At 43.9% G+C, this 27,649-nt stretch overlaps 6 protein-coding genes across 7 annotated transcripts; 2 read left to right on the top strand and 4 right to left on the bottom strand.

Moving 5' to 3' along the window:
* The first annotated feature begins 628 nt into the window (after positions 1 to 628).
* Positions 629 to 6,308, top strand: LOC108108218 (protein masquerade). The gene is made up of 9 exons (XM_017216186.1): positions 629 to 747; positions 2,350 to 2,522; positions 2,588 to 2,737; positions 2,795 to 3,091; positions 3,160 to 3,315; positions 3,372 to 4,274; positions 4,342 to 5,248; positions 5,310 to 5,587; positions 5,649 to 6,308. Exons 2-9 carry the CDS (start codon positions 2,399 to 2,401, stop codon positions 5,969 to 5,971), a joined length of 3,138 nt encoding a protein of 1,045 aa, XP_017071675.1. The 5' UTR covers positions 629 to 747; positions 2,350 to 2,398; the 3' UTR covers positions 5,972 to 6,308.
* Positions 6,309 to 7,108: 800 nt separating this feature from the next.
* On the top strand, positions 7,109 to 14,252 carry LOC108108245 (NGFI-A-binding protein homolog). Of its 2 annotated transcripts, none has more exons than XM_017216214.1 (6): positions 7,109 to 7,724; positions 11,421 to 11,693; positions 11,755 to 12,629; positions 13,413 to 13,504; positions 13,581 to 13,656; positions 13,742 to 14,252. In XM_017216214.1, the coding sequence occupies exons 1-6, from the start codon at positions 7,385 to 7,387 to the stop codon at positions 13,982 to 13,984; spliced, it is 1,899 nt and encodes a 632-aa protein (XP_017071703.1). In that variant the 5' UTR covers positions 7,109 to 7,384; the 3' UTR covers positions 13,985 to 14,252. The 2 variants fall into 2 exon arrangements, with proteins under 2 accessions (XP_017071703.1, XP_017071705.1); XM_017216216.1 differs by having other exon boundaries at positions 13,581 to 13,660; positions 13,742 to 13,845.
* A 1,232-nt stretch (positions 14,253 to 15,484) lies between these two features.
* Positions 15,485 to 18,890, bottom strand: LOC108108201 (venom serine protease Bi-VSP). The gene is made up of 6 exons (XM_017216153.1): positions 18,591 to 18,890; positions 17,188 to 17,357; positions 16,854 to 17,115; positions 16,402 to 16,795; positions 16,267 to 16,342; positions 15,485 to 16,209 (listed from the first exon to the last, which is right to left on the bottom strand). The coding sequence occupies exons 1-6, from the start codon at positions 18,685 to 18,687 to the stop codon at positions 15,682 to 15,684; spliced, it is 1,527 nt and encodes a 508-aa protein (XP_017071642.1). The 5' UTR covers positions 18,688 to 18,890; the 3' UTR covers positions 15,485 to 15,681.
* A 1,842-nt stretch (positions 18,891 to 20,732) lies between these two features.
* On the bottom strand, positions 20,733 to 23,601 carry LOC108108124 (venom serine protease Bi-VSP). The gene is made up of 7 exons (XM_017216045.2): positions 22,957 to 23,601; positions 22,575 to 22,726; positions 22,062 to 22,350; positions 21,716 to 22,009; positions 21,441 to 21,652; positions 21,300 to 21,371; positions 20,733 to 21,083 (listed from the first exon to the last, which is right to left on the bottom strand). Exons 1-7 carry the CDS (start codon positions 23,516 to 23,518, stop codon positions 20,943 to 20,945), a joined length of 1,722 nt encoding a protein of 573 aa, XP_017071534.1. The 5' UTR covers positions 23,519 to 23,601; the 3' UTR covers positions 20,733 to 20,942.
* A 1,110-nt stretch (positions 23,602 to 24,711) lies between these two features.
* Positions 24,712 to 25,242, bottom strand: LOC108108126 (adipokinetic hormone). Its single transcript, XM_017216047.1, has 2 exons — positions 25,130 to 25,242; positions 24,712 to 25,065 (listed from the first exon to the last, which is right to left on the bottom strand). Exons 1-2 carry the CDS (start codon positions 25,196 to 25,198, stop codon positions 24,895 to 24,897), a joined length of 240 nt encoding a protein of 79 aa, XP_017071536.1. The 5' UTR covers positions 25,199 to 25,242; the 3' UTR covers positions 24,712 to 24,894.
* Positions 25,243 to 25,374: 132 nt separating this feature from the next.
* LOC108108125 (ras-like protein 2) lies at positions 25,375 to 27,637 on the bottom strand. The gene is made up of 3 exons (XM_017216046.2): positions 27,486 to 27,637; positions 26,775 to 26,862; positions 25,375 to 26,718 (listed from the first exon to the last, which is right to left on the bottom strand). The coding sequence occupies exons 1-3, from the start codon at positions 27,564 to 27,566 to the stop codon at positions 26,309 to 26,311; spliced, it is 579 nt and encodes a 192-aa protein (XP_017071535.1). The 5' UTR covers positions 27,567 to 27,637; the 3' UTR covers positions 25,375 to 26,308.
* Between the last annotated feature and the right edge of the window lie 12 nt (positions 27,638 to 27,649).

Below are 27,649 nucleotides of genomic sequence, written 5' to 3'. Positions count from 1 at the left end.
ACTTATGCAAAACTGTTGACTGATTTCCCGGACTCACCGCAAATCCCCAGCTCATCGGCTTATTCGATTTTCCCAGGACATATGCAAATGCACTTAGTTGCTCATTAGATTCGCGTTCTCGTAATTGCAATCTGCAATGTTTTGGCAACAGGGCGACGTCAACAGCTACTCAAGACTAGGGATCAGGAGTTGCAAATTAGCATATGTAACAAGATGTTGGCCAAAAATATGCAAGCCAGGCACTTGAGATTTGCATAACTAAACCGCGGACACAATGCAAATGTGCAAAAATGATCCTTACAGGATAGGGGTAACGTTAATCCGCTAAAGTAGGCACACTCCGGGGGTTCCTTTCATTTGCAAAAAAGGGTGGTAATAAAAATATCTGCAAAATGGTCGTACCTTCGTTGGCAAAGTGGCAATTTCTGGAGAGTTGCGGGCTCAAAATAGCCGCTTATGTTTTATGGCCCAAAAAAGATGTGAGACAGGTAAACAGGTGATGGTCTTAAGAGAGACCATTGCCGCTCTTCGGGAGCGAGTCTACGACCTCTTCCACACACTTTCTCCGGAGAATGCCCGGCCTTGGCGGCTTACCATCGCTGAGAACCTTGAGTGCTGGTCAGTCGGCTTTTGGCTTTCGCAAGGTGCAGTCGCGTCGTGATCGCATCTTCCAGTTACTTATATATATACATACCATAAGATACTGAAAATCCGAGGATCGTTCTAATTCAACAAAAAAAAACCTTTGTGAGTGATTTTTGCTACCTGTTTTCGCTGGACTTTGCATATGGTACTCCAGTTAGAAGTGGCTTTCCGGATGGAAACCAATTCTCCTGGCTGCCAGCTCACAGTTATGCGTCTGCAAACTTACCGTTAAGATCTTGAGATCCCAAAGAAAGAAAAGAGACGGGTATGGGGATGAGATGGGATGGCCAACCGAGCAACAGAAGTCGCTTAACTTGTTCGTGAGCCGAGCCTAAGGCAAAGAATTCCTCCATCTCTTTGACGTGGTCTTCTACTACGTTTCTTCGTGTGTCTTTATTTTCTCGGGATTTGACTTTTATGGAAGTGCTAAAAACGAAAGAAACCAAACAAAACTCGCCAGCAACAACGACAACAATAAAACCGAGAATAGTTTTGCAAATTGACAAATCAACTACGATAGTTACAGTGTATGGCAGAGTGTCGTTTACAGTTAAGCCAAACGGTTCTGTTTGTTTTTGAAAGAAATCGTTTCTTTCTTTCGCCTGGCGTGAAATTCAAATTCGTAAAGAAGTATTCGGCCAACTGGCATTCCAAGTGTTACCCATATAATACTCAAAACGAAAACCAATGCCAAGAACCGAACCGATCCGATCCGAGCCGAAAGAGAGAAGAACGATCGGTGTTAATGCCGTCGCGCCTTATGCATCTGACCTAGTTTTTGGTTTTGGTGCCGGACTTGGTATTCATGGTGGCGTAGGCGTGGTGGACTGACAGAATGGGGCAAGAATGTTATCCAGAGGAGAAACGACGACTCACTTGACCCAAAATACGTGCTAGCACTTTCTAGCCCTCATCACCAGCTATCAGCTGGCCAAATAAACATAATAATAATAATAATATTTTCCTTCATTTTTTTTTTCTTTTGCCCGATGAGAAATTTCCGGTTTGTAGAAAGCTTTTGTTAACCGCACGTGATTGGGGAAGTCCGTTTCAGTTTCCATTCCGATTCAGTTTCCGAAAACTTAGTGCACTTTCGCTGAGTGATCTGAGATCTCTATCGTTGAGGTTTCATTTCGTACTAAGTACTTTCTATTTCATTCATTAAACGGTTTCGTTATAATTGTGGCCCAAGAATGCCCTGGCCGAGCTCTCTCCGGCTGCCCATAATTATTTTGCATGGTCGTTGTCTTCTTAACCAGTTTTTGGGTCTTACAGCCGTCTCTTAAGCCGTTTCCATACTCGTTCTGGGCAACCCAGATACATGGATTATGGCCGGAATGGCTGGAGTGGCCCGTTAGGCGGCGGGCACCGCTACGTATACGTAATATTGAAATGGGGCACCTGCCGCTCAGAACCAGAACCTCGAATGTGTAAAACTGGTTTGGCCTTATCACACACCTTGGCCTCCCAGTGGTAATATCTCGATGATGATCTTCCGTTGGCGGCTCTTTCTAGGCCAATGATCTCTGTTGCCTGTGGCATGAGATGCTGATGCCCCAAGCTGCCGCATTACGTCACTGGGGCCGGGGGTTACATGGGCCGTTATCTTGATGATTCAGTAGCCGGCGCCCCTGCCACCTCGACTTTCACTTGACCACCGCTAATTATCTCACCTTTTTCTCTATCTTCCTCACTCTTCTGCAGATTCTTGGTAAGAAATGAACACGTGCTGACCATTTTGGACAATCGAGATATGCAAAGACATACCAGCACAATGAGTCGCTTTGTTCTGCCCCTGATCCTCAGCATTTTGCTGGTCAGTATGCCACCACCAGCGCAGTCTCAAGATGAGTCCCTGGCTGGCAGTTTTCTATCAGGTGAGGATTCTGTAAAACCTATTATAAATTCATTTCGGCTCTATATAAGAGATATTTATAAACAGGCCTCTTGGATACCATCACCAGCACAGCAGATGCCAAGGATTGTCCTGGAGTCTGTGTCCACACTTTGGCTACTTTAATTTGCTACGAAGTTCTTGACGATGTGGCTTGTCCTTCGGCCAGCATGAAATGCTGCATAGAGAATGCTCCAGGTAAGGCTTAGCCTTTCAATAATCCTTATTAAGTACTAAGAATATGCATTATCTTAGCTGGTAAAAATGCAACTGCTGTGAGGGCGACAACAACGCCAAAACCCACAACTACCACTAGTACCACAACCACTCAGAGGACCACCACCACGCAGGCCACCACTAGCACCACAAAGCGCACAACCACAACCAGCACCACGGCAAAACCCAAGCCAAAACCACAGACCAAGCGACCTGCTGCCAGCTCCACCACAAAAGCAACAGCGGCCACCACTAAGAAACCCAGCACCACCAAGAAAGTGGTCACAAGCAAGCCAAAGGATAAGGAAGAGGCCACCAAGGCGGATGATGCCAACAGTAAGTGGGAGAAAATCTCAGCACACTTCCATTATAGGAATTCCCAATAATTTTCCTGATTTTTCCAGAAGACTGCACTGGAGTTTGTGTAGCGGATCGCATAGCGGAGTACTGTGAGGCATATTTGACCAGCGATGGATTGTGCAAGGAAGGCACCAAGTGCTGTGTCTCCCTAGATGAATACTCCAATACCAAACTGCCCAAGGATATATACATTCCAGCAAGTAAGTAAACTTCTTAAATATTATCGTTCATCTTTTAATCATTTCTATTCACACAGAACACATGAGCAACCTGAAACCAAACCAAACACTGTCCGAGAAATCAGCTCCCTCTAAGAGCTCCAGCACTTCGACAAGTAGCACCACTACCACCAGCACCACCACTACACCTGAACCGGCTAGAACAAACAACAGTTCCCCAAAGCCTAGCAAACACAAGAAGCATCCGACGACCACAACCACAGAAGCTGCTGAGGAAGAGGAGGAGGAGACGGAGGAAGATGGCGAGGAGGAGGAGCCACCACTAAGCAATAAACTGAAGTCCGGTCAAGGCCAGGGTCAGGTTCTGAAGGAATGCGAGGGCGAGTGCATGAATGGAATATTCGCCATTTTCTGTGATGACATCGATTCCGAGGCTTTTTGTCCCGGAGAAGGGAGCTGTTGTGTGACCGGAACTGCTTCGGAAGCGCCACCCGCATCGAAAGCACCACCCACCAAGCCGGCCATCAAACATGCCCCAAAACCCGCAGCCAAGCCTGCTCGCCCCATCACTCCACCACCTGCCCCAGCAACGACATCAGGAGGTGCTGGTGGGGACTTCCTCTCCCAGATCATATCTTTTGCGGAGAGCACTTTGAACTCCCCAGCTCCTCCACCACCCCCACCACAGGCTCCGGTTCAGGTGCCTCGTTGTCCAGGATTCTGCCTGCTTAATATTATGGCTGCTTTCTGTGAGAGGCCTTCGGTGCTTGTTTCCACACAGACCACCTGCGCCAAGGGATCCGTGTGCTGCGACAACTCTAGAGCCGGAGCTCCCAAGCCCAAGCTGCCACCGCCAACGCCTTCACCGACGGCCCCGCCTACTGCTCCACCATATGTCCTGCCCAATACTCCAAGTCCGGATCCACGAGAGGAGTGCCCCGGATCCTGTATCGTCAGCCTGCTCAGCTTTACATGTTTCAGTGAGTAGTCATTGAAGTCCTTTAACTAAGAAAAATCACATAATCGTCCCATATCTTATTCCCCCAGAAAACGCCGAGATGACAGACATGTTCCGCTGCAAGCGTTCCGGCCAGATTTGCTGCGCGCCCAAGAGCAAGATCCTCGAGAAGCAACAATTCCAGACACGCAATGATACCGCCTACTATCCGGCCCCACCTCCGCCTCCAATTGGCCCACCCCAGGCATATCCACCGCAGTCACCGCCCTACACCTTCATGAACAACCCGCCGCCACAGGGGCCGCCACCTCAGATGGGTCCTCACCACACCAATCCCTACCAGCCTCCGCCACCAGCGCCAAACTACAATGACTACTATCCAGTTTCCGGTCCTGGACTTCAGGGGGGACTTCCACCACAACCTCAGCCACCAACAACGCCACCGACGACGACAACAACGACCACGACTCCAAGGCCACATGTGTACTCCAAGTACGTTTGTGGTGTGAAGGGAACTCTAAGGACAGGAAGGTCTCAAGCTCTTTCATTGGTATCCTATGCCCGTGCCAAGTATGGAGTTAAGAGATCAGCTCGCCAAATGACTTCAGCCGCCGGATATTCTGGAAACTTTAACAAGTCAAACGAACGTTTGGTCCTTGGATCTGCCATCGTGCCCATCCAGATTCACAATGATAAATTGGGCGACCTTGTCGAGTCGAGCAGTCTGCAGAGCAACCAACTGCGATCGTATCACAACCACCAGGAGGCAGATCAACCAGATCTGGTTTATCCGGAATACTACCAGCAGCGATCGCTGTATGGACTTCAGTCCAACTTCAGTGGAAGGCGCAGGGCTCGAGTGGTGGGTGGAGAGGATGGCGAGAACGGAGAGTGGTGCTGGCAGGTGGCTTTGATTAACTCCTTGAATCAATATCTTTGTGGAGCTGCTCTTATCGGAACTCAGTGGGTCCTCACTGCAGCCCATTGCGTCACCAAGTAAGCGATAAGCTTTCCCCCGATCGATTAGCATCCCTAAATGTGTTTCTTCCCTTCCTAGCATTGTCCGTTCCGGAGACGCCATCTACGTGCGCGTTGGAGACTACGATCTGACAAGGAAATACGGTAGTCCAGGAGCGCAAACCCTGCGCGTGGCCACCACTTACATTCATCACAATCACAATAGCCAGACTTTGGACAACGATATTGCCCTGCTAAAGCTCCATGGCCAAGCGGAGCTCCGCGATGGAGTGTGTTTGGTGTGTCTTCCAGCTCGAGGAGTCAGCCATGCGGCGGGCAAGCGATGCACAGTGACTGGTTATGGATACATGGGAGAAGGTACTTAAAAGTTGCTTAGAATCATTCAGGAAATCTCTAACTTCTGCTCACCCTTTTACAGCTGGTCCCATTCCTTTGAGAGTACGTGAGGCAGAGATTCCCATTGTGAGTGATACGGAGTGCATCCGAAAGGTGAATGCCGTAACGGAGAAGATCTTCATCCTGCCCGCCTCAAGTTTCTGCGCTGGCGGAGAGGAGGGACACGATGCCTGCCAAGGAGATGGAGGTGGTCCGTTGGTCTGCCAAGACGATGGATTCTTTGAGCTGGCCGGTCTCGTATCCTGGGGATTCGGTTGTGGACGCCAGGATGTACCCGGCGTCTATGTGAAGACGTCCTCCTTTATCGGCTGGATCAACCAGATCATCAGCGTGAATAACTTATAGTGAGGAATCTCGCATAGGACACTGACATCATGTGCGGGAGGAACCCCGCTCTTGTGGCGATTTCCCGGCTCAAAAAACCTGAGAGTCCTGGTATAGCCTACGATTGTTTCAAGGGGTTCCCGCTCTTCGACTGCTAACGTAAACCCATCCTAGTGTAATCTATTCATACCTAACCCTAACTCTAATCGCTCGAAAACCAGAAAGCAACTATATTAACTATTACGATTATCGGTAGCGTAGACGGCAATCTTTAAAAGTATTCCCCTATTTGATAACGCCCTATGGTAAACTGTTTTTGTATATACAAAATAAATACAAAAAATCTTCAGTTATATAAGTACTTGTATTTAATTATTGGGAAAAAAAAGAATATAAAAAGGAGTTCCTTAAAATTATTCCATAAGAAATAGTTTGAAGGAAAGAAATTAATCCTATAAACCTTCTTGGCCATGATGAAAATTGAAATTATATTCCAAAAAGTCTTTAAAAAAGTAAAAAAAAACTTTTTAAACAAAATTATATTTTCGGCGGGAAAATCATTAAAATTTAACGTACATGTAAAGAAAATTCCTTCAGTTATATAATTGTCTTTCTTTGCCATGGGAAAAGGGTTATGCAATCTTCTTAAACCTCTTTTTTTTTGCTGAAATGTGAAATGCACATCTTGCATTTGAAGAAATTTAAATATTTCCGGCAGATTTAACGGAAATTTTTAACCAAAAAAAATGTCTTAAAAAGGATCTTCTAAAGAGGCTCTCAGGCACCCAAAGCAGTGATATTTGAGTTTTTCCTGAAAGGCGGAGCACAAAAACTCACTCAAAACTGCTCAGTTTTGGCAAAGAGAGAGAGAGAGAGGTTTTTTCTCTAATAAGAGAATCTCGGGCATCTGCAGATAAAAAGTAACCCCCGAGTGGAAACCTGGAAACCAATGTCCTACGTTCCTCACCCTCCCTTCAATTTGTTTTGTTTTTATCCCTGATTTTAACCCTTTTCGCCCGAGCTATAGTCCCCGCTTAAAGAAAACGAAAGCGTTGGACTTCGGGTGGTTTCGTCGGCTACGCTGGCTTCGTTGTCTTCGGCCGGTTCCAAAAGGGTTCCTGAGATGTCCGTTCTGGATTTCAAGAACAGAAGTTGGTCTGGCCTCGAGCTGAGCGGATCGTAGAGATCGTTGAAACTGCCGCGAATCTCGTCTCTGTTGTTACAAACTTCTGTTATATTCTCCTGCGAGATATAAAAAATATATAGTGTAGTTAACCGTAGATAGTAGTACTCACCCGATTATTGATCCTTGATCCCTGATCCTAGTTTGCATGCATTTCGTCTTGGTTATTTGTGTTTGTGCCTGGTTTTTGTTCGCCTTTCGTCCAAGTCGCGTAAACTTAATTCGACATAGTTTATCAACAAATTATCATAATGGAGGCAAATTCAAATCCCACAACTCCTACAACGGCGGTGGCTACCACCACATCCACATCCAGTCCATCGCCAGCGGCGAGTACCAGCAGCAAAGGACACAGTCAAGCTGCCTCCAGTTGTTCTGCATCCGCCTCCGCATCGGCTTCCGCATCCGTCACACAGTCACAGCTGCTGACCACAAGTCTGGAGTTGCCCAAGTCAGAGGATCTGTACAATCTGTCTCTGGCCAGCGGATTATCCGAGGGCCAGAGATCACTGTCCGGTGCTCCATCGGCCTCCTCCAGTCCCATCATGAGCCCTCAGGGCAAGATCTTCGGACGGAATGCAAATGGAACAAGTAAGTTGTAAATATAATACTTAAGTTGGTTTAAAAGGGAGAGAGATCATCACAGGACTTAGAGAATAGTACAATCAAGGAGAGTTTAATAATAAGTACAGTTTGATAATCTATCAGGTTCTTTCTTAATTTTATTAATACTAAACTATTAAAAAGCTGTTCCTAACTTGTATAAAAAACTTTTAACAAAACGTTTTAGTCCGAATGATAGGAATATATATTCGTTTTTTTTTAACATGCAGATGTCTCTTATAATTCAACTGTTATTGTGTCCAATCCTGATCCCTCGACCGCATCGAATCTATTATTAAGCTTCCCTGCAACCAAACCATTCTCCCCCAGCCACAGGCTGCAATTTTCGCGCTCTTTTCTCGAGCTTCCATTGTTTGGCATTATTATGTAACGGAAAACGCGTGGAACCTAATAAGCTTGCCCCTGGTCTTCAAAGTCCTTTAAATACCTTAGCCCTGCCAACAAAGGACGCTGAAAAGTTGCCTTTGCTGGGTAATTTAGGTTCTCAAAAAAAAGTAGCGGATCCTGTTCCGGTTTTCATATCCTTGGTGCAGAGATAGCTCGGGGCGACTTGTTTTGCATATCTGCTCAAGGTCTAGGATTTCTTCAGGTAGCAATGGCAGACTTCATCCAATGAGATCTGCTCAAGACCCAGGTAAGATGCCTCTTCCTAGGCGGCCGTTATATTAACCTCCTGATGATAGGCTATGTCTTAGGGGTGACAGGAAAAAACTATAAAAGAAACGGGCAAAAAACTCACCCCAAGCGATGAGGGTAGTAAAATATTTTCAAAAATCTCAGTTTAAAGAGAGTCAACCAACGAGACGAGGTCTCGCTGGAAAAATGCTCAACCTCCAGAAAAAAAGATGTCGCCACACGGAAAAAAAGAATTTGATCAATAAATAATATTATTGGAATCTTATTTATTTTGATATCAAGACAGAATTTGATCATCTACTTCTTTAAAAAAAAGGAGAATAACATTCTTTTGAGGTCGCTTTTATAGTTTTCGGTTCATAGATAACACTATCCTTGTTAATGCCAAACATACTTTATAAAGAACTCATTTCGTTCTTAAACGGGATCTATTATATCCCAAAACTGATTAGATTAAGATCGTTATGACCCCAAAAAGAACGTACTTAAAAATTGAGTATGCATTATTCTTTCGCTGTGCAGGTTATGGTTATGGTCCGTCTGCTGGGGCCATTGGCCATTGGCACGTACGGTCCAAGTTATTGCCACCAATGGAATTTTGATCGACAAGAATTTGGTCGTTGAAAAAGTTGGCTTTTAATTTATCGTTGTATATGAGAAATAGTTTCGGTTACTTGGCCATTGCCGATGCCGAGTTGAAGGGAAGTGGGATGAGGACTCGGACTTGGACCCAGGCCCCATGTCCCAAGTCCCAGGTTCCAGGTTCCGATTCCAGGTCCAACTCTCCAAGTCAAAGTCTGCAAAGTCCGGCGTCTACTTTTTGCCCATAATCGAAGCGATCGCACGATTGACTGCTCTGCTCCGCACGCACACATTGGGCCCCCTCACACACTCACACAAGTGCACTCACACGCATTTTCTGAATGCACTGTGAAAAAAATGTTGATTACTTAAAACTAAATGTTTGAGAAATAGACAATTAGATTCGAAATAATCCCCAATTTATAAGTTAATAAGGGTTAATTATACCGAAACATAACTTAATTTATGAAACCTCCTTATATCAGAAATCCAAAATCAAGTTTTTTCTTCTGTGTATCGATCCTGCGGTTCGCGGTTTTCCGTTTTCTGCTCCTGGCTGCTTGGGCTTGGGCAGCTGCTTGGTATGTGGCGTCGAATGTCATTATTGCTGCCAAGTGCCAACTAAAAAGTTACTGCAGTTAATTTTTTGTCCATCTTTACCATTTGCCGTCCGCATAAAAACAGCATATTTAGCAAATGACAACAACAGCATCGGGCAGTGGGCACAAAACAAACAACAAAAAAACAAATAAGAAAAAAACAAACCCGCAAATTAAATAAATAAAAAATCAGCAACAATCCGCAGAAGCAGAGGAGCTCGAGCAGCCACAACAAAGTGTCCCCAGTTCCACCGTTCTCGATTCCGAACCCTTCACCTCCCTCTCCAACGATCCACCCAGCCTGGCATTATTTGTGTATTGAAATCACGTCTCATTTATTTATTGCTGCCACCGTATGCCCCTCTCTTTCGATCCTCCAGACTCCCAACTTACGCAGGTCTGCGTTAAATACCCAAGTGCAGGTGAGGGAATGGGACAACAAGTGGCTGCATAGAAGAGAAGTGTGGCCATTTTATTAACCCTAGAGCGGTCAGTTTACATGCCAATAATTTGTAAATTAATATTTAAAAAAAATTAGAAAAATTATAAATCATTTTTAATCCATCTTCTTAAATGAAAAATAATTCATTTTAAATATTTTTATATTTTTTTGTTTTGATCTAAAAAACTCAAAGCACAAACTTTCACTATAACATTCAAAATTTAACACATTTAACCCTCCACTTAAACTAGTTTACTTCAACCTTGTTACTTGTTTACTGGATTTACCCGTCATTTATAAGCACTTTCAAGTCTCTATCAAAGTCAAGTCTAATTTCTGTTCAAGTCGACGCTTATTTGACCACAACTTTTTCAAGACCGCGTAACTCTAGGCTGATATTTTAGTTTTCAAACTATTTATGATATACCCAATTAAGCGGCTAAGAATGCGAATTATTCTTGGCGACTTGGCCATAAATCGTAACAACCCCATGGAGCGGAGCGTGGGTTAATGGCGCGAAGTGCGCATCCTTGGTGTTGGATGTTGGTGGATGCTCTTGTGGCTTTCAGCTGGCCAAAGCAACTAAAAAAAAAAGCAACAACAAAATGCAATGGAATCGGAGGATGGCCATCGATGTACGCGGCTTTTTCTGCCCTGAGTTTGTTATAATTTAGCCGGCCAGCTCGTTTTTCTATTAATTAAAGCTGGCTGGAGACGTTGTCGCCGCCTGAAATATTCTCACATAATTATTTACGATTTGACATAATCATCATCCTCGTCATCGGCGTCGTCCATTTAGAGCTGTGCTGCCATAACAGTAACAGGCTCGTCGATCGGGGGATTCATTAGTATGAGCAATAAATCGCTGCCCAGTCTCTAGACGGTTTCCTATGAATTTCCCTGTACCTATCTATGTATTTCACACGATCCATTATAATATCCTTTCTTTTTTTTGGGCCAAAAATCGAAAGTGATAAAACCAAAAAAAAAAGGAAGATTTAAATGATCCTGGCAATCCTTGACGGCGTCTTACAGCATGCGTGACGCATTTCTAACGAGTTTGCCGACTCAAAACGGATCGTATCGGATCCTTGGTCCCTCGGAAGGGGTTGAACCACCATGCTTATGCAGATGAGTTTGTTCCCAGCTCTTGCCTCATCCTTTTTGTGTGCTTTTCGAGTCTTTTTTTTTTGTTTGGTACGCTCTCTACGAAAAAAGGGTTTAGGGTCCAGACGTCCGTCGAGTTTTTTTTTTCGGTAAAAAAAGCGAATTTAATTAAAATTTTTTTCTTATAGCCGCTCAGCATTGTGAGAACGTCGCAGGCCAGAACTTAATAAATATCATTTTTTGCTGGAACTTTATCAAGCCCGTTTTTCTCATTTTTTTTTTGTTTTTGTCTTCCAGTGATCGCCACATCGCGACCAGGCAACGAGGCGGAGGTGCAGCTGTACCGGGTTCTCCAGAGAGCCAGTCTGCTGGCCTACTACGACACCCTGCTCGAAATGGGCGGCGACGATGTGCAGCAGCTGTACGACGCAGGAGAGGAGGAGTTCCTCGAGATCATGGCTTTGGTGGGCATGGCCTCCAAGCCGCTTCACGTCCGTCGTTTGCAGAAGGCTCTCCACGAGTGGGCCAACAATCCGGGACTCTTCCATGGTCCCATGCTGCCGCATTTGGGTAAGGATCTTGAATCCTATTCCTCTTGAGATCATCTTTATTAATAAGATCCTACTTACAGGTCTATGCGAAACGCCACCCAAACCTGCGTTGGTATTCAATCCGGACACCACTCCCGCCCTGCCCCGTCAGAAGTTCCCCTCGTTCAATCCCTCGGGCTCTTCCTTCCAGCCCTCGCCGGTTCCCTCAACTCCCCTGCCCACTTCCGGTTCGGTTGCAGCTCCTGTCGGCCCCTTGATAAATCAGATCATTTGTCCTTCGGTTCCCTCGGTGCCCATGCCTCCTGTTCTGCCCTCCACTCCGCTGACCAGTAGCCCCCATCCCTCGGCGAACAGTAACATGCCAGCTAGCACTGCCCACCAGGTGTCCTCCAGTTCGCCTCAGCTCACACCTGTTCTGACTGAGATGCAAATTCAGAGGATAACGATGTGCGCCGAGAAGATTGGTAAGCAATTGCCTCAAAGGGAACCGCGTGCCCAGACCACCAGGAAGCGTACCACTAGGGAACTGGAGCAGGTGATCGCCATGGGGGAACAGGATCCGAGGCGAATGGACGAGATCCGTAAGTACTCCGCCATTTATGGTCGTTTCGATTGCAAACGGAGACCGGAGAAGCCGCTGACCTTGCACGAGGTGTGCGTCAATGAGGCAGCTGCCCAGTTGTGTCGGAATCCTCAAACGATTTGGCTATTGACCCGCCGGGATGAACTGTTCCCCCTGGCCAGGCAGATTGTCAAGGACGCCGGCTTTGGCCACTCTGCCAGCATTGCCCGTTACGGTGGTCTGCTAACTCAGCTGCCGTCACAGGGTGCGGGCTTGGGCGGAGGTCGAGCTCCTGGGGACACGGACTGCGAGTCCAGTGATGCCGTCTTGCCAGCAAAGCGTCAGCGACTCTCCTCCACGGAAGCCGCCCAGCTGCCACTCGACATGAACCGGGTAAGGAAGCTAGATTCCGTAGAGCCGTAGGTCCATCGCCCGGTGCAGTGCTTCAGCTTCGCTTCAGAGCCCTCCAGGCGGAGGTGCTCCCTGATAACCTAAAAATTTGCCTTACAGCTTTCGCGCTCGCCAGAACACACAGAAATACTAATCCTGGTCGAGAGGTTCTTTTCAGAATATCTTGACTTTTGGAGGGGGATCTAAGTGCACGCTATAGTAGTTTTTTGTAGACTAGATATATCGTATATATATCAATATATCTTTTTAGCACTGTTAATATCTATGTAGTTATTCTGGTCTTAAAGGCCCTTTTTATTTCCAAACTTATTTCCAAATACTTAACAACTTTTTACGACCTTAGTATTATTAGACTTTAATTAATATATTCTTAAATGGTTATGTTTGTAATGTTTTTACTGTTGATTTTTATAGTATTTGTTGCTTGATTTTCTATTATATTTCAAATTTACTAACCCTTCACCTAACTTCTTTATCACTAACCGTTTAATATATTTAATAGTTGAATTTCTTAATCTTAGGCCCAAGTTATTTAGTCGGTAGTCGTTTCGCAATATATTCTTGTACCTTTTCCCACTGTTGAGTCAATAAATAAATCCTACGAAATTGCCAAAACCAACGTGTCCACGTGTCTTCTTCCTTGAACTCCAAAAAATCTATCCATGCAACTGCTCCTCCTTGCCTCGCTTAGCTTTCATTTGGCTTCCTTGAGAACGAGAGACTTTAATCCACGATCTTGTTGATAAATCCAACCCAAAAATAAAGGAAGCTGTCGAGGATTCGCGCTACAATCTGTTTGCCATGTACCAAAAGTTCGCCAAGCCGCCGTTCGATCTTACGGAGATTGCCAAGTTCTCGTGAGTATGAAGGTTAAATTATTGAATCAATCCTAAGAATAGTTCTTATCATTCCCTTTTAAATCCCTCTTTCCAGACTTGGCAAGGCAGCTGACTATGAGGACAACGATTCACGCTTCTCGTTCAGCAACTCCAGTTCGCCGACCATGCCAGTGAGTATGTGTTGGAGCTCTACGTGGGCAGCCTGCTCCCCGGGAAAAGCCTAAAAATTAAAGATCACCATTTACTAACCCACAGACGCCCTGCAATGGAATGGAAAATGATCGATCGCCAGTCTCCCGGCAGATGGATACATCCTCACCACCCCGGGAATCTGTGGACTTAAGTAGCACCTCTTCGGGTCCGGCTCTCAGTGGGGTCCAGGTCATATCGGCCGCTGGGGACAACATCATCGCAGTGGCCAATCCCGCTCTGGCACTTAGTCCAACGTTGAACGATGTGCTGTCCCTCAAGAGGAATACCGCTTCACCGGAGACCTAGACTGGCCAAGATCAAAGGGATGCCATTCGTAGTGCCAGATTTGGTTTCGCCCAAGTCGTTTCAATTCCAGTGCAATTCAGTTAGTTAAGATTGATCTAAGGGTAAACTTGGTTTAAGAAGTCTTAAGTCAATGATTAGTTCGTAGTCTCTGTGATCTATACTAAACACTGTAATAAAATCATTATTTATCCATCAATAAAAAGTTCTAATAATGTTAATGCTTGAAGATAATTGATGGGTTTGGGGTAAATGGATATCTTAATCTTACCAGGATCCTATCCATCTGTTTTATCCATATCTAATATATATAATGAATTTGATTAGAACATAAATAGAGCAGTCAATATAGAAAGTTAATAACAGAGCAAAAACAAAGACAATACCAGACAATTGCCCTCATTGATCATGGCAAATTGAAAGATCATCGAGATCATAGATCACAATTGCACCCATTGATCTTGACGGATCGTGTTTACATATCCGATTGTGGGCAAATTCCTTTGTTCGCCTCTTGACGCCGCAAAAAGGCAATATCCAGGCGAACCTCCCTTCGATCCTTGCGAATCCTTGCGAATCCTTGCGAACCCTTGCTAATATTTTTTGGAATTGGCGATAAAGATGTCTCATCTGAGAATCGGGTAATGAGCAAATTAACACCCTTGTGGCATCGGCTTAGGTATGCAAATTATTGCAAAAATCCTGGGGTATGCAAATTATGTTGGCATTATTGATGATGATGATGATCGGATGAAGATCGGTTTACTTTCGCTGTTGTGATTGCAACTTGATTGCTGTGCAAGAAAGGGAAAGATATTTCAAGGGAATGCAGTTTGATGAACCCTTTATAAGCACTAAATCATCTGCCAGATGCGATTTGAATCTTAAAGAAAACCAGACCATGTGGCCACAAATGCGCGGGAGGCGTTCTGACTTCAAAAAGGATTCGTTTTGCTTTGTACTCCGGCATTTGATTTGTTCATCTGCTGTTTGGAGAAAGGAATGCGATAAGCGAGGCTTGGGGAAGGGTTAGCCTTTGTTCCCCTTCAGGAGATGGCGCCCAAGCGATACTCTAAGAATATAGGGTCATTCCCTACTCTTCTCTTCTTTCCCCTTCCTCAGTTATGCAAATCCGCTTGTGGCTGCCTGAGTAATTACAATGCAGTTCATGTCCAAGAGCGCAGGCTGCCTTCTTACCCCGTATTTACATATGTGCACCCCTAACCCCTTTGTGTCCCGGGTTCGGTTCGGCCAAGACGCGATCATTACCAGAATGATTGATGGGCGTCTTGCGCTTGATTTGCATAAGATGCTGTAACCCAAAAAAAAAAGAAGGGATCCTTCTGCTTTCAGGCATCCGACGTAGGGATTAGACATCCTGAGAACAAAGCAAGGAGTGTCAATATTTGCACCCAACAAAAGTACTGATATACATACGCGTATATACAAAGATCTACTAGTCAAATTTACTAGTTTAAAATTAGTTTTGAGATCGTTATAATATAGAATATACAACAAATATCTTTATTTATTGATTATAAAGAGATAAAGCTAACTTAATGAAACCTATAATCTGTTTCTGGATTTCTTAATGAAAATTACAAATTTAAAATAGTTTTCATATAAGTTAAATCATTTTATTCTGAATGTTGGGTTACTTTAAGTAACCTAATGCTAGGTATAACATGTGGCATGGCAACTCAAGGTGTATTCTGCAGCTGTTCTATAATCCAGTCCATGAAGTACTGCGTGCTGGTGTAAACTCCGGGCACATTGGGTCTGGCACAACCAATGCCGTAGGACACCACACCGATCAGATAGAATCTCAGTTGATTCTGGTACTGTTCTGGTACCATCAGTGGACCGCCGGAGTCGCCCTGGCATGTATCCTTACCACCGGACAGAACTCCGGCACACAGAGTGGCACTATCGAACTGATTGGCAGAGAAGTATCGTTTCTCTCTCGCATAACTCTCCCGGCATACCTCGTTCTCGAAGACAGGGATTTGGAGTTCGTTTAGAACTTGGGCGGACTGACCGCCCTCCATAGTCTTTCCCCATCCGGCGACGAAGGGCATGTACCCCACGTAAGATTTACCGCGTAAGCTGGCCGTATGTGGCATGCAGATGGGGGAGATCTTATCGGTGAAATGCACATTCCGCACCAAGTAAAGTATGGCCAAGTCACTGCGTCCATTCTTCCTATTGTATTCCGGATGAACAACGGTCTGGAAGAAGATAATCAAATGTTAATCCTTATTCGATTTCCCTAAAACTTGTCTTACTTTTTCAATATTTATGTCCACATGAGCAGCCTCCGTATCCGTGGACAGATCATGTTCTCCCAAACGAACGAATTGCCTGGAAACCGGAATATCAGTTTATAAGATGTAGGTCATAAGGATAATATTTTGACTCACAAGGCATCAAGGATGCAGTGGGCCGCTGTGATCACGTGTCTGGCGGTAATCAGGGTTCCACCGCACTTAAATGGCGATCCAGAGGGATCATCATATCCCAGCAGTGCGATCCAAGGCCAAGCCCCCTTGCGGCTCACTTCACCGCCTACAATCTTCTTGAAATACCCGAATGTATAGCCGCATCCTTCCTCCACATTGAGCAGCCGACGAGGTATTTCGTCCGTATTCTTGGGGATAACAGAAACCTGAGCGGCAACTGTCTGTCCATTGGGGCAGCACACCTGGGTTCCCTGGTTGCCACAAATCAATCTTGAGGCTCTTAGGAAGTTAGCGAAGGTTTCGTCTCTTTGCTTCACCCGGAGTTCATTAATCAGTGATGTACATTCCTTGAGTTCTAAATCGGATAGAAATATAGTTAAGAATTACCTTTAACGTTTCACAAAAAAACTCACCCACACAGTTTCCGGGCTTGGTGTCTGGTCCACGGCACGATGGACCCCTTAGTTCCACCAAGGGTGCCGCTGTGGTAACCGGAACGGGAGCTATAATGGTAGTCGTCGCAGTCGTAGTCGTAGTCCTCGGTGTGGAAAACAGGAAGGGATTATCGGGAACTTCAGGCGGCGGCTGAGGACCAATGAACGATGTCTCTGTTGGGAAGAAGGGATTCCGAGGCCGCTCTGTGGCCTGGTTATATCGGGGCTGTGTGCAGCAGATCTACGTAGGGGAAGCAGGGCAAAGCTTAGCAAGAAAGGAAAGTGGATGGATAGATCGAAGATATGTCCCTACCACCGGATCCCCATTGATGTTGCGGGTGCCACAACTGCGCTGTAGGGCGATCAAATATCGCTCCGCTAGATCTCTGTTGGCGGTCTGGAAGATGTTCACCACCTGGGGACAATAGGTAAGGGCCACGCAACTACCGTAGGAGTTCTCTGGGGTGATGCAGTTCTGGCGAACTGGATAGGGAAAGAAATGGGTCATCAGTTTTTGAGTTTTTAAAAAATCCGAAAGTTTTTTGGTAAAAGAGAAGTTCTCCAAAAATGTTTAAAATAAAAAATTACCAAATATACGTTTTAAGTGAGCTTTTGTAAATGTTAATATTAAATGTGATATTTTTTAAGAAAAATTAACTGAGATTTTTAATATCTTAATTTGGATTTCTAAGATAGAATTTTTTGTATTAATATAGATATGATTTGGTTAACAAAAATTGTATGTAGTAATGAGCTTGGCCTTCACCGTAGGATGAGTCAGTTATGGGAATGGGGCTTTAGTTATGTTTTTTCTCACACCTCTAACCAAGTCAACATTCTAACATGAGCGAGACCACAAAACACCAAACAAAAATCCGTATTGTAGTAACTTAAAAAGCCGAAGCTCTATTATTATACTACACAGAATGATTTATTTCAATTTCATACAACTTAAACTTTTTGTTTGCTTTGTTTATTTTGACTTAAATTCCATAATTAATAGCCGAAATTAAGCGCTCTCTAATGTGATTCATATTTGAGGCATAAATAATAGTCTAAAGAGATTTATATTGACAAGATAGATATAATAATGTTCCACAGACCTGAAACCTTGTATTGACAAAGCACTTAAATGTAAAATAAACCTAATCTCAAGAACACTTTGTAAGAGGCTTTCTCGTTATCTAGAAAATCTTTCTGGTCAAGCCAGTTATGGACGTCTACATCTCAATCAAACTTTTCGAGTACCGATGTTACGTGCTCTAAGGGAACGCCCCGCGGTCAATAAACACCTGTTTAAGTCGGTGTCCGAGTCGAAATTTGACCTTGGAGACTGGTTTCGTGATCTGGAATTGAACCCACAAAACAATGGGCCAAAACACGGTTATGAATAACTTTTGGATTATTGTTTATTTTGCATTTAATACAAATCGCGGCGTTTTGCCAGCTGCCAAAACGAAAGACTTGAACAACGAACTTGCCATTGAACTTGAAGATGTCGACAAATTAGAGGTCTATCCAATTCGATATTTTGACCAATTGGTTTTAACTCATTTAAATGCGTTGATTTGTTTATGGGCTTTATTAATTTCGAAGATGCGTTGTTAATGAAACTGGTTTGTTATTAGCTTAGATAAGTCGTAAAAGTTCTAGAGATATTTCAAATAGATATGGCGAAGCGGAAAGCTCACAATTTAATTAAGTGACTTTGACTACCTTGCCTGCGCTGATTGAACTGGGCGGCAGTGGGCGAGTTGAGCAATAGAAGGGGCAGGAGTGTAATCACAGCACTAACACAGCACATCGATTTCATGGCGAGATCGATCTATTATATATATATTTATATCCGTGTTATTGGGCAACGCGACGTTCACCGGCCGAAAAACGTTATCAAACTAAAACTGATTTTTGGAGAACCGGACAACCAGAGACTGGTGTGCGTCTTCACCCGGGGAAGCTTCTTCGGAGATTGCCGTGTGTGTCTGTGGCTTGGTCGTGGCTTGCGTGACCAATGCGATCGCGTCTTCGATTCGGCTGAGCTGTCGGCAACCAGAGCCGAGCTTTATATGCAGTCTTCTCACCGGATCGGATCTCCCTATCTACCGATCTCTCAATCTACCGATCTCTCTCGGGGAAGCTACTCTCTGGCCGGGAAAGTGGGTGCATTCAAGGAGAGCATTTCGCATGGGGTTCACACTCGGCTTCTCGCCGAGCACGCCATTTGCTTTCTAAGCTGTATTAATCAAGGTGGAAAAAGCACCAAATTCACACATTCAGATAAGGCAATGATTTTCCCAAAATGGAATAAATTGTGTATTGTTTTTCTTAATAATATGGATCAATGGGTAATGGGTTCGGTAATGATATAGGTACCTAACTTTGGTACAGTTCGAAATTGGGAATTTTCAATTAAGGCGTGAGTCAAATGAGGCGCCAAATTGCTGACCTTGCTCCGATCCCAATTTGTCATTGGATCTGGTCCCGAGAATTCTGTGACTCAATTAGACGACCGACTAAACAAGAATGATAAATGCCATTAATCAAGGTAAATTAAAACGGATTCCGTTGACATGTCAATTGGGAATCACTTAGCCAACTGACCCAAGTCACTGGCGACATTCTAGCACTAGTTCTATTTTAGCATCATGATTAGCAATCTGATATTCTCGTGCTTGTACATTGTATTTGTATTCGAGTACCGTAAACAGCTTTCGCTGATTATATAGATAGGAGACTCCTATTAAGAATACGTAATCATTGGAAGTACAGTGAGGATTTAGATTACTGATTTTGGTGATAGATAGGAGAACATAAATATACGTTTTATATTTCCTTGTTTCTTTATAAGGTATAAGGTATAAGTCTTGTCTGCCAAAGACATTTCTTCAAAGTTTAGTTAAGAGCTTCATCAAACTTCGTAGTAAATCTTAAAAATATCATTAAATCTAAGAAGACTGTATAAAGATCACCAAACAGATGGAGACTGCGAGTTCAACCAATGACGCCATCTGTGTGAATTATGCATCAGAAGTGCGATCACAGTTAGCATACACTTAGTAGACCCCACTAAGTCTCCTCCGGACTGCTATATACATCACTACAATACCGGGGGCAGTCAACCTGATTAGAATTCCGGGGAGATGCCGCCGAAAGCCAATTGGCATGCGATCGATGCAATCGCAGAGGCATAATAACAGCGATCGTTCTACTATAATGACTAATCCGGATCACTTGGCCATGCAGTGCAGGTAGAAACAGCGGGGTACCAAGTGAAGTGCTGGAAATTCCAGGCCCGATGGCCAAAGAATTGCTCTTTTTGGGTTCCGGCTCAATAGTTTCATCTATTTTATTATACTCAATATCGAGAAATAAGCTCTGTTCAATGAAGTTGACTGTTTTATGTTTAGATAAGTTTGATGATATAACCATGACGAAGGTTCCTTCCCCCCAAACAAGTTTTTGATTTCTTGCGTAAGTACACATCTTGAATAATTTCTCATATCTACTTGTCCATATATTCCCACCATATGCAAATGATTGATAAGCTATTAATCGATACATACTTAAGAAAGAAAGACATGTCATTTCAAAAACAAGTTGAGCAAATCTTACAGTCGTTAAATAAATATATATTTTGTAAGGTGAACGATTCATTTTAAAACACGGTGACTTCGATAACATTATTATATTGTTAAATACATTCTAATGACACAAATGATAATAAAAAGTTATACATTTAAAACATTAAGATTAAAAGACACATTCATCAGTTTAAGAGAAGGTAAGATGATTGTACTAACTATTTTATTTACTTGATTTATTTTCGTGTTGAAAACAAACCTGATGTAAAATTCCCTTTCACGGAGAATCATCTTAAATCGATGCAAATGATATACAAAATTAACCGAATCTTAAATCAAACAAGAACATAAAAACATGAAATTTATTGAGGAAATTCCGGTGGGTATGTGTATTTGGGATTTAGGAATTAAAGGCAAGTATTTGTAAAGTGCTCTCAATTGTGATGACACATCCGAGTTAGATATCCGACTTAGGATGTGTCACATTCTAAGACGATGTTAGATGTTTCTTGATCCAAGGAACGTAGGAGGCGACTCTCGTATAGACACCAGGAAAATTGGGGCGAGCACACTCATAGCCAAAGGAAACCAGGCCAAGTAGGTAGAACCTATAAACATTGACCTCCAGCTAAAGAATTCCGAAAGAAGAAGTTTTAAGAAATATACCATAAATTCCAAATTCTTTTCTGCAAGTCACCGACATTTTCGTAAACCGACGAAATGCTTTTTGCGTCACTAACTTGGACAATTAGCGGGCGGTATTCAGTAAACCACCTTGGCGACAGAGCTTAAGACTTGGCCAAAACAGGTTCGATGACTCACAGAAGAAGAGATTGTAACTGACCTGGGGCATCATGAGTGGTCCACCGGAATCCCCTTGACAGGCATCCACATTCGAGCTGCCGGCACACAGCACCTGCAAAAGGATTTATTATGCTTCCATTTCCTCTCGGGGATTCCTTTTGGCTTTGATTAGCCAGCTCACCTTGTCACTAAACTGGACGAACTGGAAAACGGACTTGTAACTCTGCTCACAGCTCTGTCGGGACACGATCGGCACCTGGGCATCTCGTAGCACCTGTGATGTGGCACCCTGGTGCTTCACTGCCCCCCAGCCAGCCACAAAGGGATTCATGCCTACGAAATCCTGTTGCATGAACTTTGCGGCCTCAGGAAGGCAAATGGGGGCTATATTGCCTGGTTGTTTTAAATTATAAAAGTTATAAAGGAAATCAAATACATATATATAAGTTATCTTACCCGGCAATGTACCTACTCCATTCAGCTCAATCAGGGCTATATCATTCGATATAGAGTTGAGATCAAAATGCTCGTGGACCACAGTTCTACGGATACGAAAGTCCATTGCTTCCGGTTCAGCTGGCTTGGAGAGATCATGGGCTCCCAATCGAACCAAAGTCAGCATCGGATTGATGCAGTGTGCCGAGGTGACCACGTAGTGAGAATGTATTAAGCTGCCACCACAAAGGAACTTAAGAGCATTTCGATTGCTCTCATCGAAGTATCCAAGGGCAGCTACCCAGGGATAGGCTCCTGGGGGAGATTTAGGATTAAAGAAATAGTAAATGAAATATGTGATATGTACCTCTCCTAGCTTCAGCTCCACCTACCACTCGGTTGGAGGTGGCACCACTTAACCCACAAGCAATAGCCGCGCGAGGAGCAATTGGTGGTGGCGGAGGTGGAGGTAGTTGTGGGTTAAAACTGGGGCTCACCACCTGATTCAGCGGAGGAGTGGGCTGGAATACCATCGGAGAAGCAGTGCCTCCTCCACTCAACGGCGAGAAATGAAAAAAGCCAAATGGAGCTGCAGTGGTTGGCAGCAGATCCTTCCTACTCCTGGCACTGCCACTTCTATCCGCGGCACAGCAAACCTGCACATACAAGAATTCTAACTTCGTTTATCTTATATTATGGTGATTTTTAATGCATAAATAAATGCAATTTAATGCGTAGTTTGAGATAACAACTTTAAATAATTATCCAATTAGCAAAAAAATATAAAATTGCATAAAAAAAAGTAAAAACAAAAAACTGAGCCACGATTAACCAAATAATTAATTAAAAAATAAAAACCGAAATAGATCTGAGGGATTACCATGAAATTGGAGCCATCGAAGCCACATATGGACTGGCCCAGAAAGTTGTGGAATTCGTTGCCCTGACCCTGATACTCCTCCATGAGCTGGGGACAGGAGGTCAGGGGCAGGCAGCTTCCAGGCCGGGATCGGGCATCTTGGCAGGACTGGGCTGTAAGAGAAGTACGTGATTGGGAGAGGGCGTGGCTGAGGATTCTCTAGTACCAATTTAGTTTGCCAATTCGATTTGCTTTGGATTTTGTGATCGTTTTTATTAATTTGACTAATTTTGCGTTAAATTTGCAAGTGTTTTTCGATTTTTTTTTTTTTTGCGTGGGTGTTGGGATAGGTGATTGCTATTTGGTTTGGTGGTTAGAAGGTGATTTTAGTAATGTGTCCGACGTCTCCGGCGACGACGCCGCCTACGTCCGGAATTCAGCGGCATGAAAACCATCATATCCGAACCGATCTGAGGTCCTGTCGATGAGAGCAACGGGGAGTTCTGCTGCTGACGAGGATCGATGCAGGGACAATTTGGCAAGGGACGCGATCCACCAGGCAGGCAAACCAGCGGTTGAGATGGACAAGTGGGCACAGGAACGGGCAGAGTAGTGCCAGCAGTACTAGTTGTGGTCCCTCCCGTCGTAGAAGTTGTGGTACTCGTTGTACTGGTAGTAGTCGTGATTAGTGGTGGCGTTATCGGCGTCTGGGGATACGGAGGCGTGGGCTGAAACGTTGGGATCACTGCAGGTGTGGACGGAAAAGCGGGTTGGGGCGGTATTAGTGGACCAATCGGCTGGAGAGGCTGCGGCTGCGGCGGAAATTGCGGTCCCTGCGGCGGCGGCAGGGCGTAGATGGGATAGTAACCTGGCGGAAACAGCGGACACCAGCCCTTGATGCTGGCTAAGTAGGACAGAAAAGGCCAGAAGTACACCTTCACACAGAACTCGTCCAGCAGCACCATTTCCAATCCGTAACCCTATCCGATTATCCGTGCTTTCTGCTTGGCCAACAGGTGGCAACTGTCCACGAAACTCTTCATTTTCGGCCAATTGCAGCTTGGCCAAGTGGAGCATGGCGGGACATAATGATTATAATTCAATTGTATTTTAGCGGAGCGCAATTATACGAAGAGTTGTCTGAAAAGGCCAAACTCAGGGGCGGATCAAGGGTGGATGAGGGTTCAAAATATCTATCAGCCTATTCAACTTAATATTAAAAGAAGTTATTAAAGAGAATTATTAGAGAAAATTATTATTATTATTCTTTATGACTAACATAATATTAATAATTTATATTTAAATTCTTATGAAAAGAGATTCAAAATTTAAAACTGACGAAAGTTGATGACTAAAACAACTTATCGTAATATAAAAATACAAAAAATATCAAAACAAGTTTCAAATATTTGATGACCGATTACTCATTACAAACAAATGACTTGGTTGTATTCAAAGTATTTAATAATGACTGGGAAATGCACATTTTAAAAAACTTAATTCTGTGCATTATTCAATCCCCTAATTGCAGACCCAACGAATTCACACCGGAATGCATCGTTAATTCTCGGGGGAATTAAAATAACTGGGCCAGTGGCGCTTGAAATCCGATTTAAATCATTTGGTGAGGTCTGTTCGAATCATTTGCTGGGTGTTAGATGGCGACCATTAAGGCCGACAGATGATGTGCTATGAGGGGCATTTGTTTATGTTGACACATTAAATGGAATGACACGATCACATAACTCAAACCGATCTATTGGCACGATCTGCTTGGTATTTATAAACCGAATGGTCGGGGTACTAAAAAAAGAATTCACATAGAACTTACACTTGACGGCCGAAAAGATGGAGAGACCCAAATAAATTATTAGAATTTTATTAGCTCTAAGGGAACTAGATATAGCACACATTCTGATCCTATGAGTTTCACCGACGAACTGATTCCGTGGGCCACTGACACACCGGAACTTAAGCGCCTATGGAGTAGGTGTCATCAAATAATTTAATTGTGGCAATTTTCGAAATCACATTTAATTTAATTGACAGCAGTTGTCCGCTTTTTTAAAGGGTTGAACTTGAAAAGTTGAAGGATGGGTAAAGCCCCCACTAAGGTCAGGGAAATGGCCAAAAATTCCCCTTCGATAGCAGATCGAAATACTTTTTGGATGCGCTTATTTATTGTTGGGAAAGGAAAGTTCCATTAAATCTAAATGCCGACTACGACTACCTTGATAACGTGCTGGGTATATATATGTTTATATATATATATGTAATGTATGTGTGTGCGTGCTAGACATCGTTCGAGATCCGAATCAGGATCAGGAAAGGGTATAGCTTCCTACTCGCGGTGCTTGCAGTCTAGGAAGAGCTGAGCTTGGGATTGTACATAGCGAAAGATCTCGAGCAACATCTCGTTGGAGGGCTTGCAGCTGCCTTGCTGAGGCTCAAAGAAGGATCCAGGACCAGCTCCACCAACGGAACGTTTGCCCCAATCCGGCGAGAACGTCAGCTGTAAGAAAAAGAACCAGTTGAGATATTAGGAAGGGTTATATGGTACCTTCAGCTCTACTCACTTGACACTGAACGCAGGCCAGGAGCAGGAAAAGCACGGCTGCAATGAGGATTTCGCTCTTGGGATTCATTCTGAGTTCTATGCTGATCCATCTCGGTTTAGCCTGCTTTTATACCCATTCAACATTAAAAGGGACCAGATGGAAGTTAATTAACAAAGTACTTGTAAGGATTCCAATTGTAATTGGTCCTTTCGTCTGCCTTTTTAATTCCAATCGAGACCAACGTCATTAAAACATTCTTCTATGTGGAAGCGTTTGTGATTCTCCATGTGTTTATTAGAATTGCGCATATTTTTAATATTAAATATAATTATATATTTATTTATATACCATTAAATAAGTTCGTTAAATTAAGCAGTGTATAAGAGTTAAACGAGATTGCGGATTAAGCAACTGTTGCAATACATTTGGCGAACAATAAACCATAGAATCCGGCTGGGGACATTTACAAAAATATCGTTAAGTGAGTTGTGCGCCTGGCAGCTGCGGATATAGTACAAATATGTGGTGTGTGAAATACAGAGTTTGATGTTTTAGCTTTCTACGCGCGAGAACGAGGCACTCAATTTGTTACAACAAAATCGGATTGTAAGCAGTTTATACATGTATACGTATATATATTAGTAGTAAATAACAATACAAATTACAATAACACATTATTACGTTTTGGCTTAATCGAAACAAACGTTCTGGTTTTAGTTATTGCATTATAAAAACAAATGGCCTGCGTGCCACGATTGGTAATAATTATAGAAAACATTCGTCCTTAATTGTTGTCGTTGATCAACAAATAATACTACAAAAATATATGTAGAAATATATATGTTCATATATATTTATATGTTATTCGTGTGAATCTGTTGTATATATCTAACTATGTTTCGTGTGTTTGTCTGCATGTGGCATTGTTAGTTTTCAGTTGTAAGTTTCTTCGTAGCTATTTGAAAGTGGCGAAGCTTATTCGATTCGTTCGTTGAATGCGGCATGCACCTGGGCAGGTAAGAAATGCACTTCGTTTGGGCTCGTTGACACGTTTTGCGCGGTTACTGGTTTGGGGTTACTGGTTTATCGTCTTCTCAACGGAATTCAAAGCTCAGTCGACGCGTGTTTTTCAAAAAATTTGGTGTTATACTCGTTCAATTTTGGCTCCTGCTTCCGCTGCGGCATTTAGGAGATTCATTACATCAGGCAGCACTTCCTCTTGCCCTTCTTCTTGTAATTCTGCTCGATGAAGGGACGCTCGGCGATCTGGAATTTGCGCACGATCCTCACCAGTTCGTGAAAGGCCTGGTCAACGTTGACCCGCAGTTTGGCACTGCACTCGATGTAGGGGATCATCAGGGAGCGACTGGTGTTTTGCGCCTCCTCCAGGGACACCTGCTGTTGGTGCTTCAGGTCGCACTTATTACCCACCATCAGCATGGGGAACTCGTCGCGATCCTTGACGCGCAGGATCTGCCTCTGGAACTTGGGGATCTCATCGAAGCTGGAATGATCGTTGAGTGCGAAGACTAGCAGGAATCCTTCGCCAGAGCGCATATATTGCTCCCGCATGGCACTAAACTCTTCCTGGCCAGCCGTGTCCAAAACTGGGAAATAATAAGGATTAATGAGGATCTTAGAAGTGTATCGTAAAATGACTTACTGTCCAATTTGGCTGGCACATCATCGATGTCGCACTGTTTTGTGTATGAGTCTTCAATGGTGGGATCGTAGTCTGTGACAAAGTAGCTCTGCAAGACAACAAGTATTATAATATATTTGCATTTTTTATGTTTGAGATGTTTTCTAAATCTAAACTAAGGTCATCGACTATACAAACATTTCATATTATAAGACTAGGTTTATGTGTAAGAGTGGTGCGTTTATCATTCTGTCCGTGATTTGTTTACACACGTCACTTTTATCATCCACTATGCTCTATATATCTTTGGGAAAAGCTACAGCATATACACGAAAGATGTGCAGATGACGCAAATGACTAAAAATAAATGGAAACGGGCGGGCATTGTGGTCGTGACCATGGCACACAGTCTCGGAATCGATCGGCACACCCAGAAAACTGGGGGCTGCGGGTATCATAACTCCCTGGGCTTTGGCTACGGCTTCGACCACTGGATCCCCAAATGGAGATACACACGGGGGTGTGGCCTGCGACGATGATGATCTCTGCCCAAAACTATGCACACGCATGTCCAAACACAGACGCACATCAGTCGCTTGTTGCTTGTTTGTTGCTCTGGCCAAAACAAGGGCCGCCCCGCCTCCGCCCCTGTGCGCTACTCACGCTCCAACATTCCGCCGCCCCTGTAGAAAGCGACGTCACCAGGGATAGAGCTACTCCTTAGGGCCTCACCTGTATAAACTGTATCGTTATCGCAGACTTTCCCACGCCGCCGCCGCCGACGACCACCAATTTGTACGTTTGCATCTGCATTTCCCCGTTTATTTCGACCAGTTGGCCAGCTAAATTCTTTTATTTTACTCCGCGATAGATGCAGTGTGAACGTTTGGATATAA

Source organism: Drosophila eugracilis, unplaced genomic scaffold (genome assembly GCF_018153835.1).
Source record: "Drosophila eugracilis isolate 14026-0451.02 unplaced genomic scaffold, ASM1815383v1 contig_2088, whole genome shotgun sequence".
Classification (NCBI taxonomy): Eukaryota; Metazoa; Arthropoda; class Insecta; order Diptera; family Drosophilidae; genus Drosophila; species Drosophila eugracilis.
This window is presented reverse-complemented; position numbering and strand designations above follow the sequence as displayed.

Coding starts and splice junctions, on each gene's coding strand:
- LOC108108201 (XM_017216153.1), bottom strand. CDS start 18,687: ATGAAATCGATGTGCTGTGTTAGTGCTGTGATTACACTCCTGCCCCTT. Junction 17,358..18,590: donor GTTCAATCAGCGCAGGCAAG/GTAGTCAAAGTC, acceptor TTCCCTATCCAG/TTCGCCAGAACTGCATCACC. Junction 16,343..16,401: donor CACTGCATCCTTGATGCCTT/GTGAGTCAAAAT, acceptor TCCGGTTTCCAG/GCAATTCGTTCGTTTGGGAG.
- LOC108108218 (XM_017216186.1), top strand. CDS start 2,399: ATGCAAAGACATACCAGCACAATGAGTCGCTTTGTTCTGCCCCTGATC. Junction 2,523..2,587: donor GGCTGGCAGTTTTCTATCAG/GTGAGGATTCTG, acceptor ATTTATAAACAG/GCCTCTTGGATACCATCACC. Junction 4,275..4,341: donor GCTCAGCTTTACATGTTTCA/GTGAGTAGTCAT, acceptor TTATTCCCCCAG/AAAACGCCGAGATGACAGAC.
- LOC108108124 (XM_017216045.2), bottom strand. CDS start 23,518: ATGGTGCTGCTGGACGAGTTCTGTGTGAAGGTGTACTTCTGGCCTTTT. Junction 22,010..22,061: donor TGGAGCTGAAGCTAGGAGAG/GTACATATCACA, acceptor AATCTCCCCCAG/GAGCCTATCCCTGGGTAGCT. Junction 21,084..21,299: donor GACCACTCATGATGCCCCAG/GTCAGTTACAAT, acceptor GGAATTCTTTAG/CTGGAGGTCAATGTTTATAG.
- LOC108108126 (XM_017216047.1), bottom strand. CDS start 25,198: ATGAATCCCAAGAGCGAAATCCTCATTGCAGCCGTGCTTTTCCTGCTC. Junction 25,066..25,129: donor TGGCCTGCGTTCAGTGTCAA/GTGAGTAGAGCT, acceptor TTTTTCTTACAG/CTGACGTTCTCGCCGGATTG.
- LOC108108125 (XM_017216046.2), bottom strand. CDS start 27,566: ATGCAGATGCAAACGTACAAATTGGTGGTCGTCGGCGGCGGCGGCGTG. Junction 26,863..27,485: donor TAACGATACAGTTTATACAG/GTGAGGCCCTAA, acceptor GTTGTCTTGCAG/AGCTACTTTGTCACAGACTA. Junction 26,719..26,774: donor TGTGCCAGCCAAATTGGACA/GTAAGTCATTTT, acceptor ATTATTTCCCAG/TTTTGGACACGGCTGGCCAG.
- LOC108108245 (XM_017216214.1), top strand. CDS start 7,385: ATGGAGGCAAATTCAAATCCCACAACTCCTACAACGGCGGTGGCTACC. Junction 11,694..11,754: donor TCCCATGCTGCCGCATTTGG/GTAAGGATCTTG, acceptor TCCTACTTACAG/GTCTATGCGAAACGCCACCC. Junction 12,630..13,412: donor TGCCACTCGACATGAACCGG/GTAAGGAAGCTA, acceptor CCAAAAATAAAG/GAAGCTGTCGAGGATTCGCG.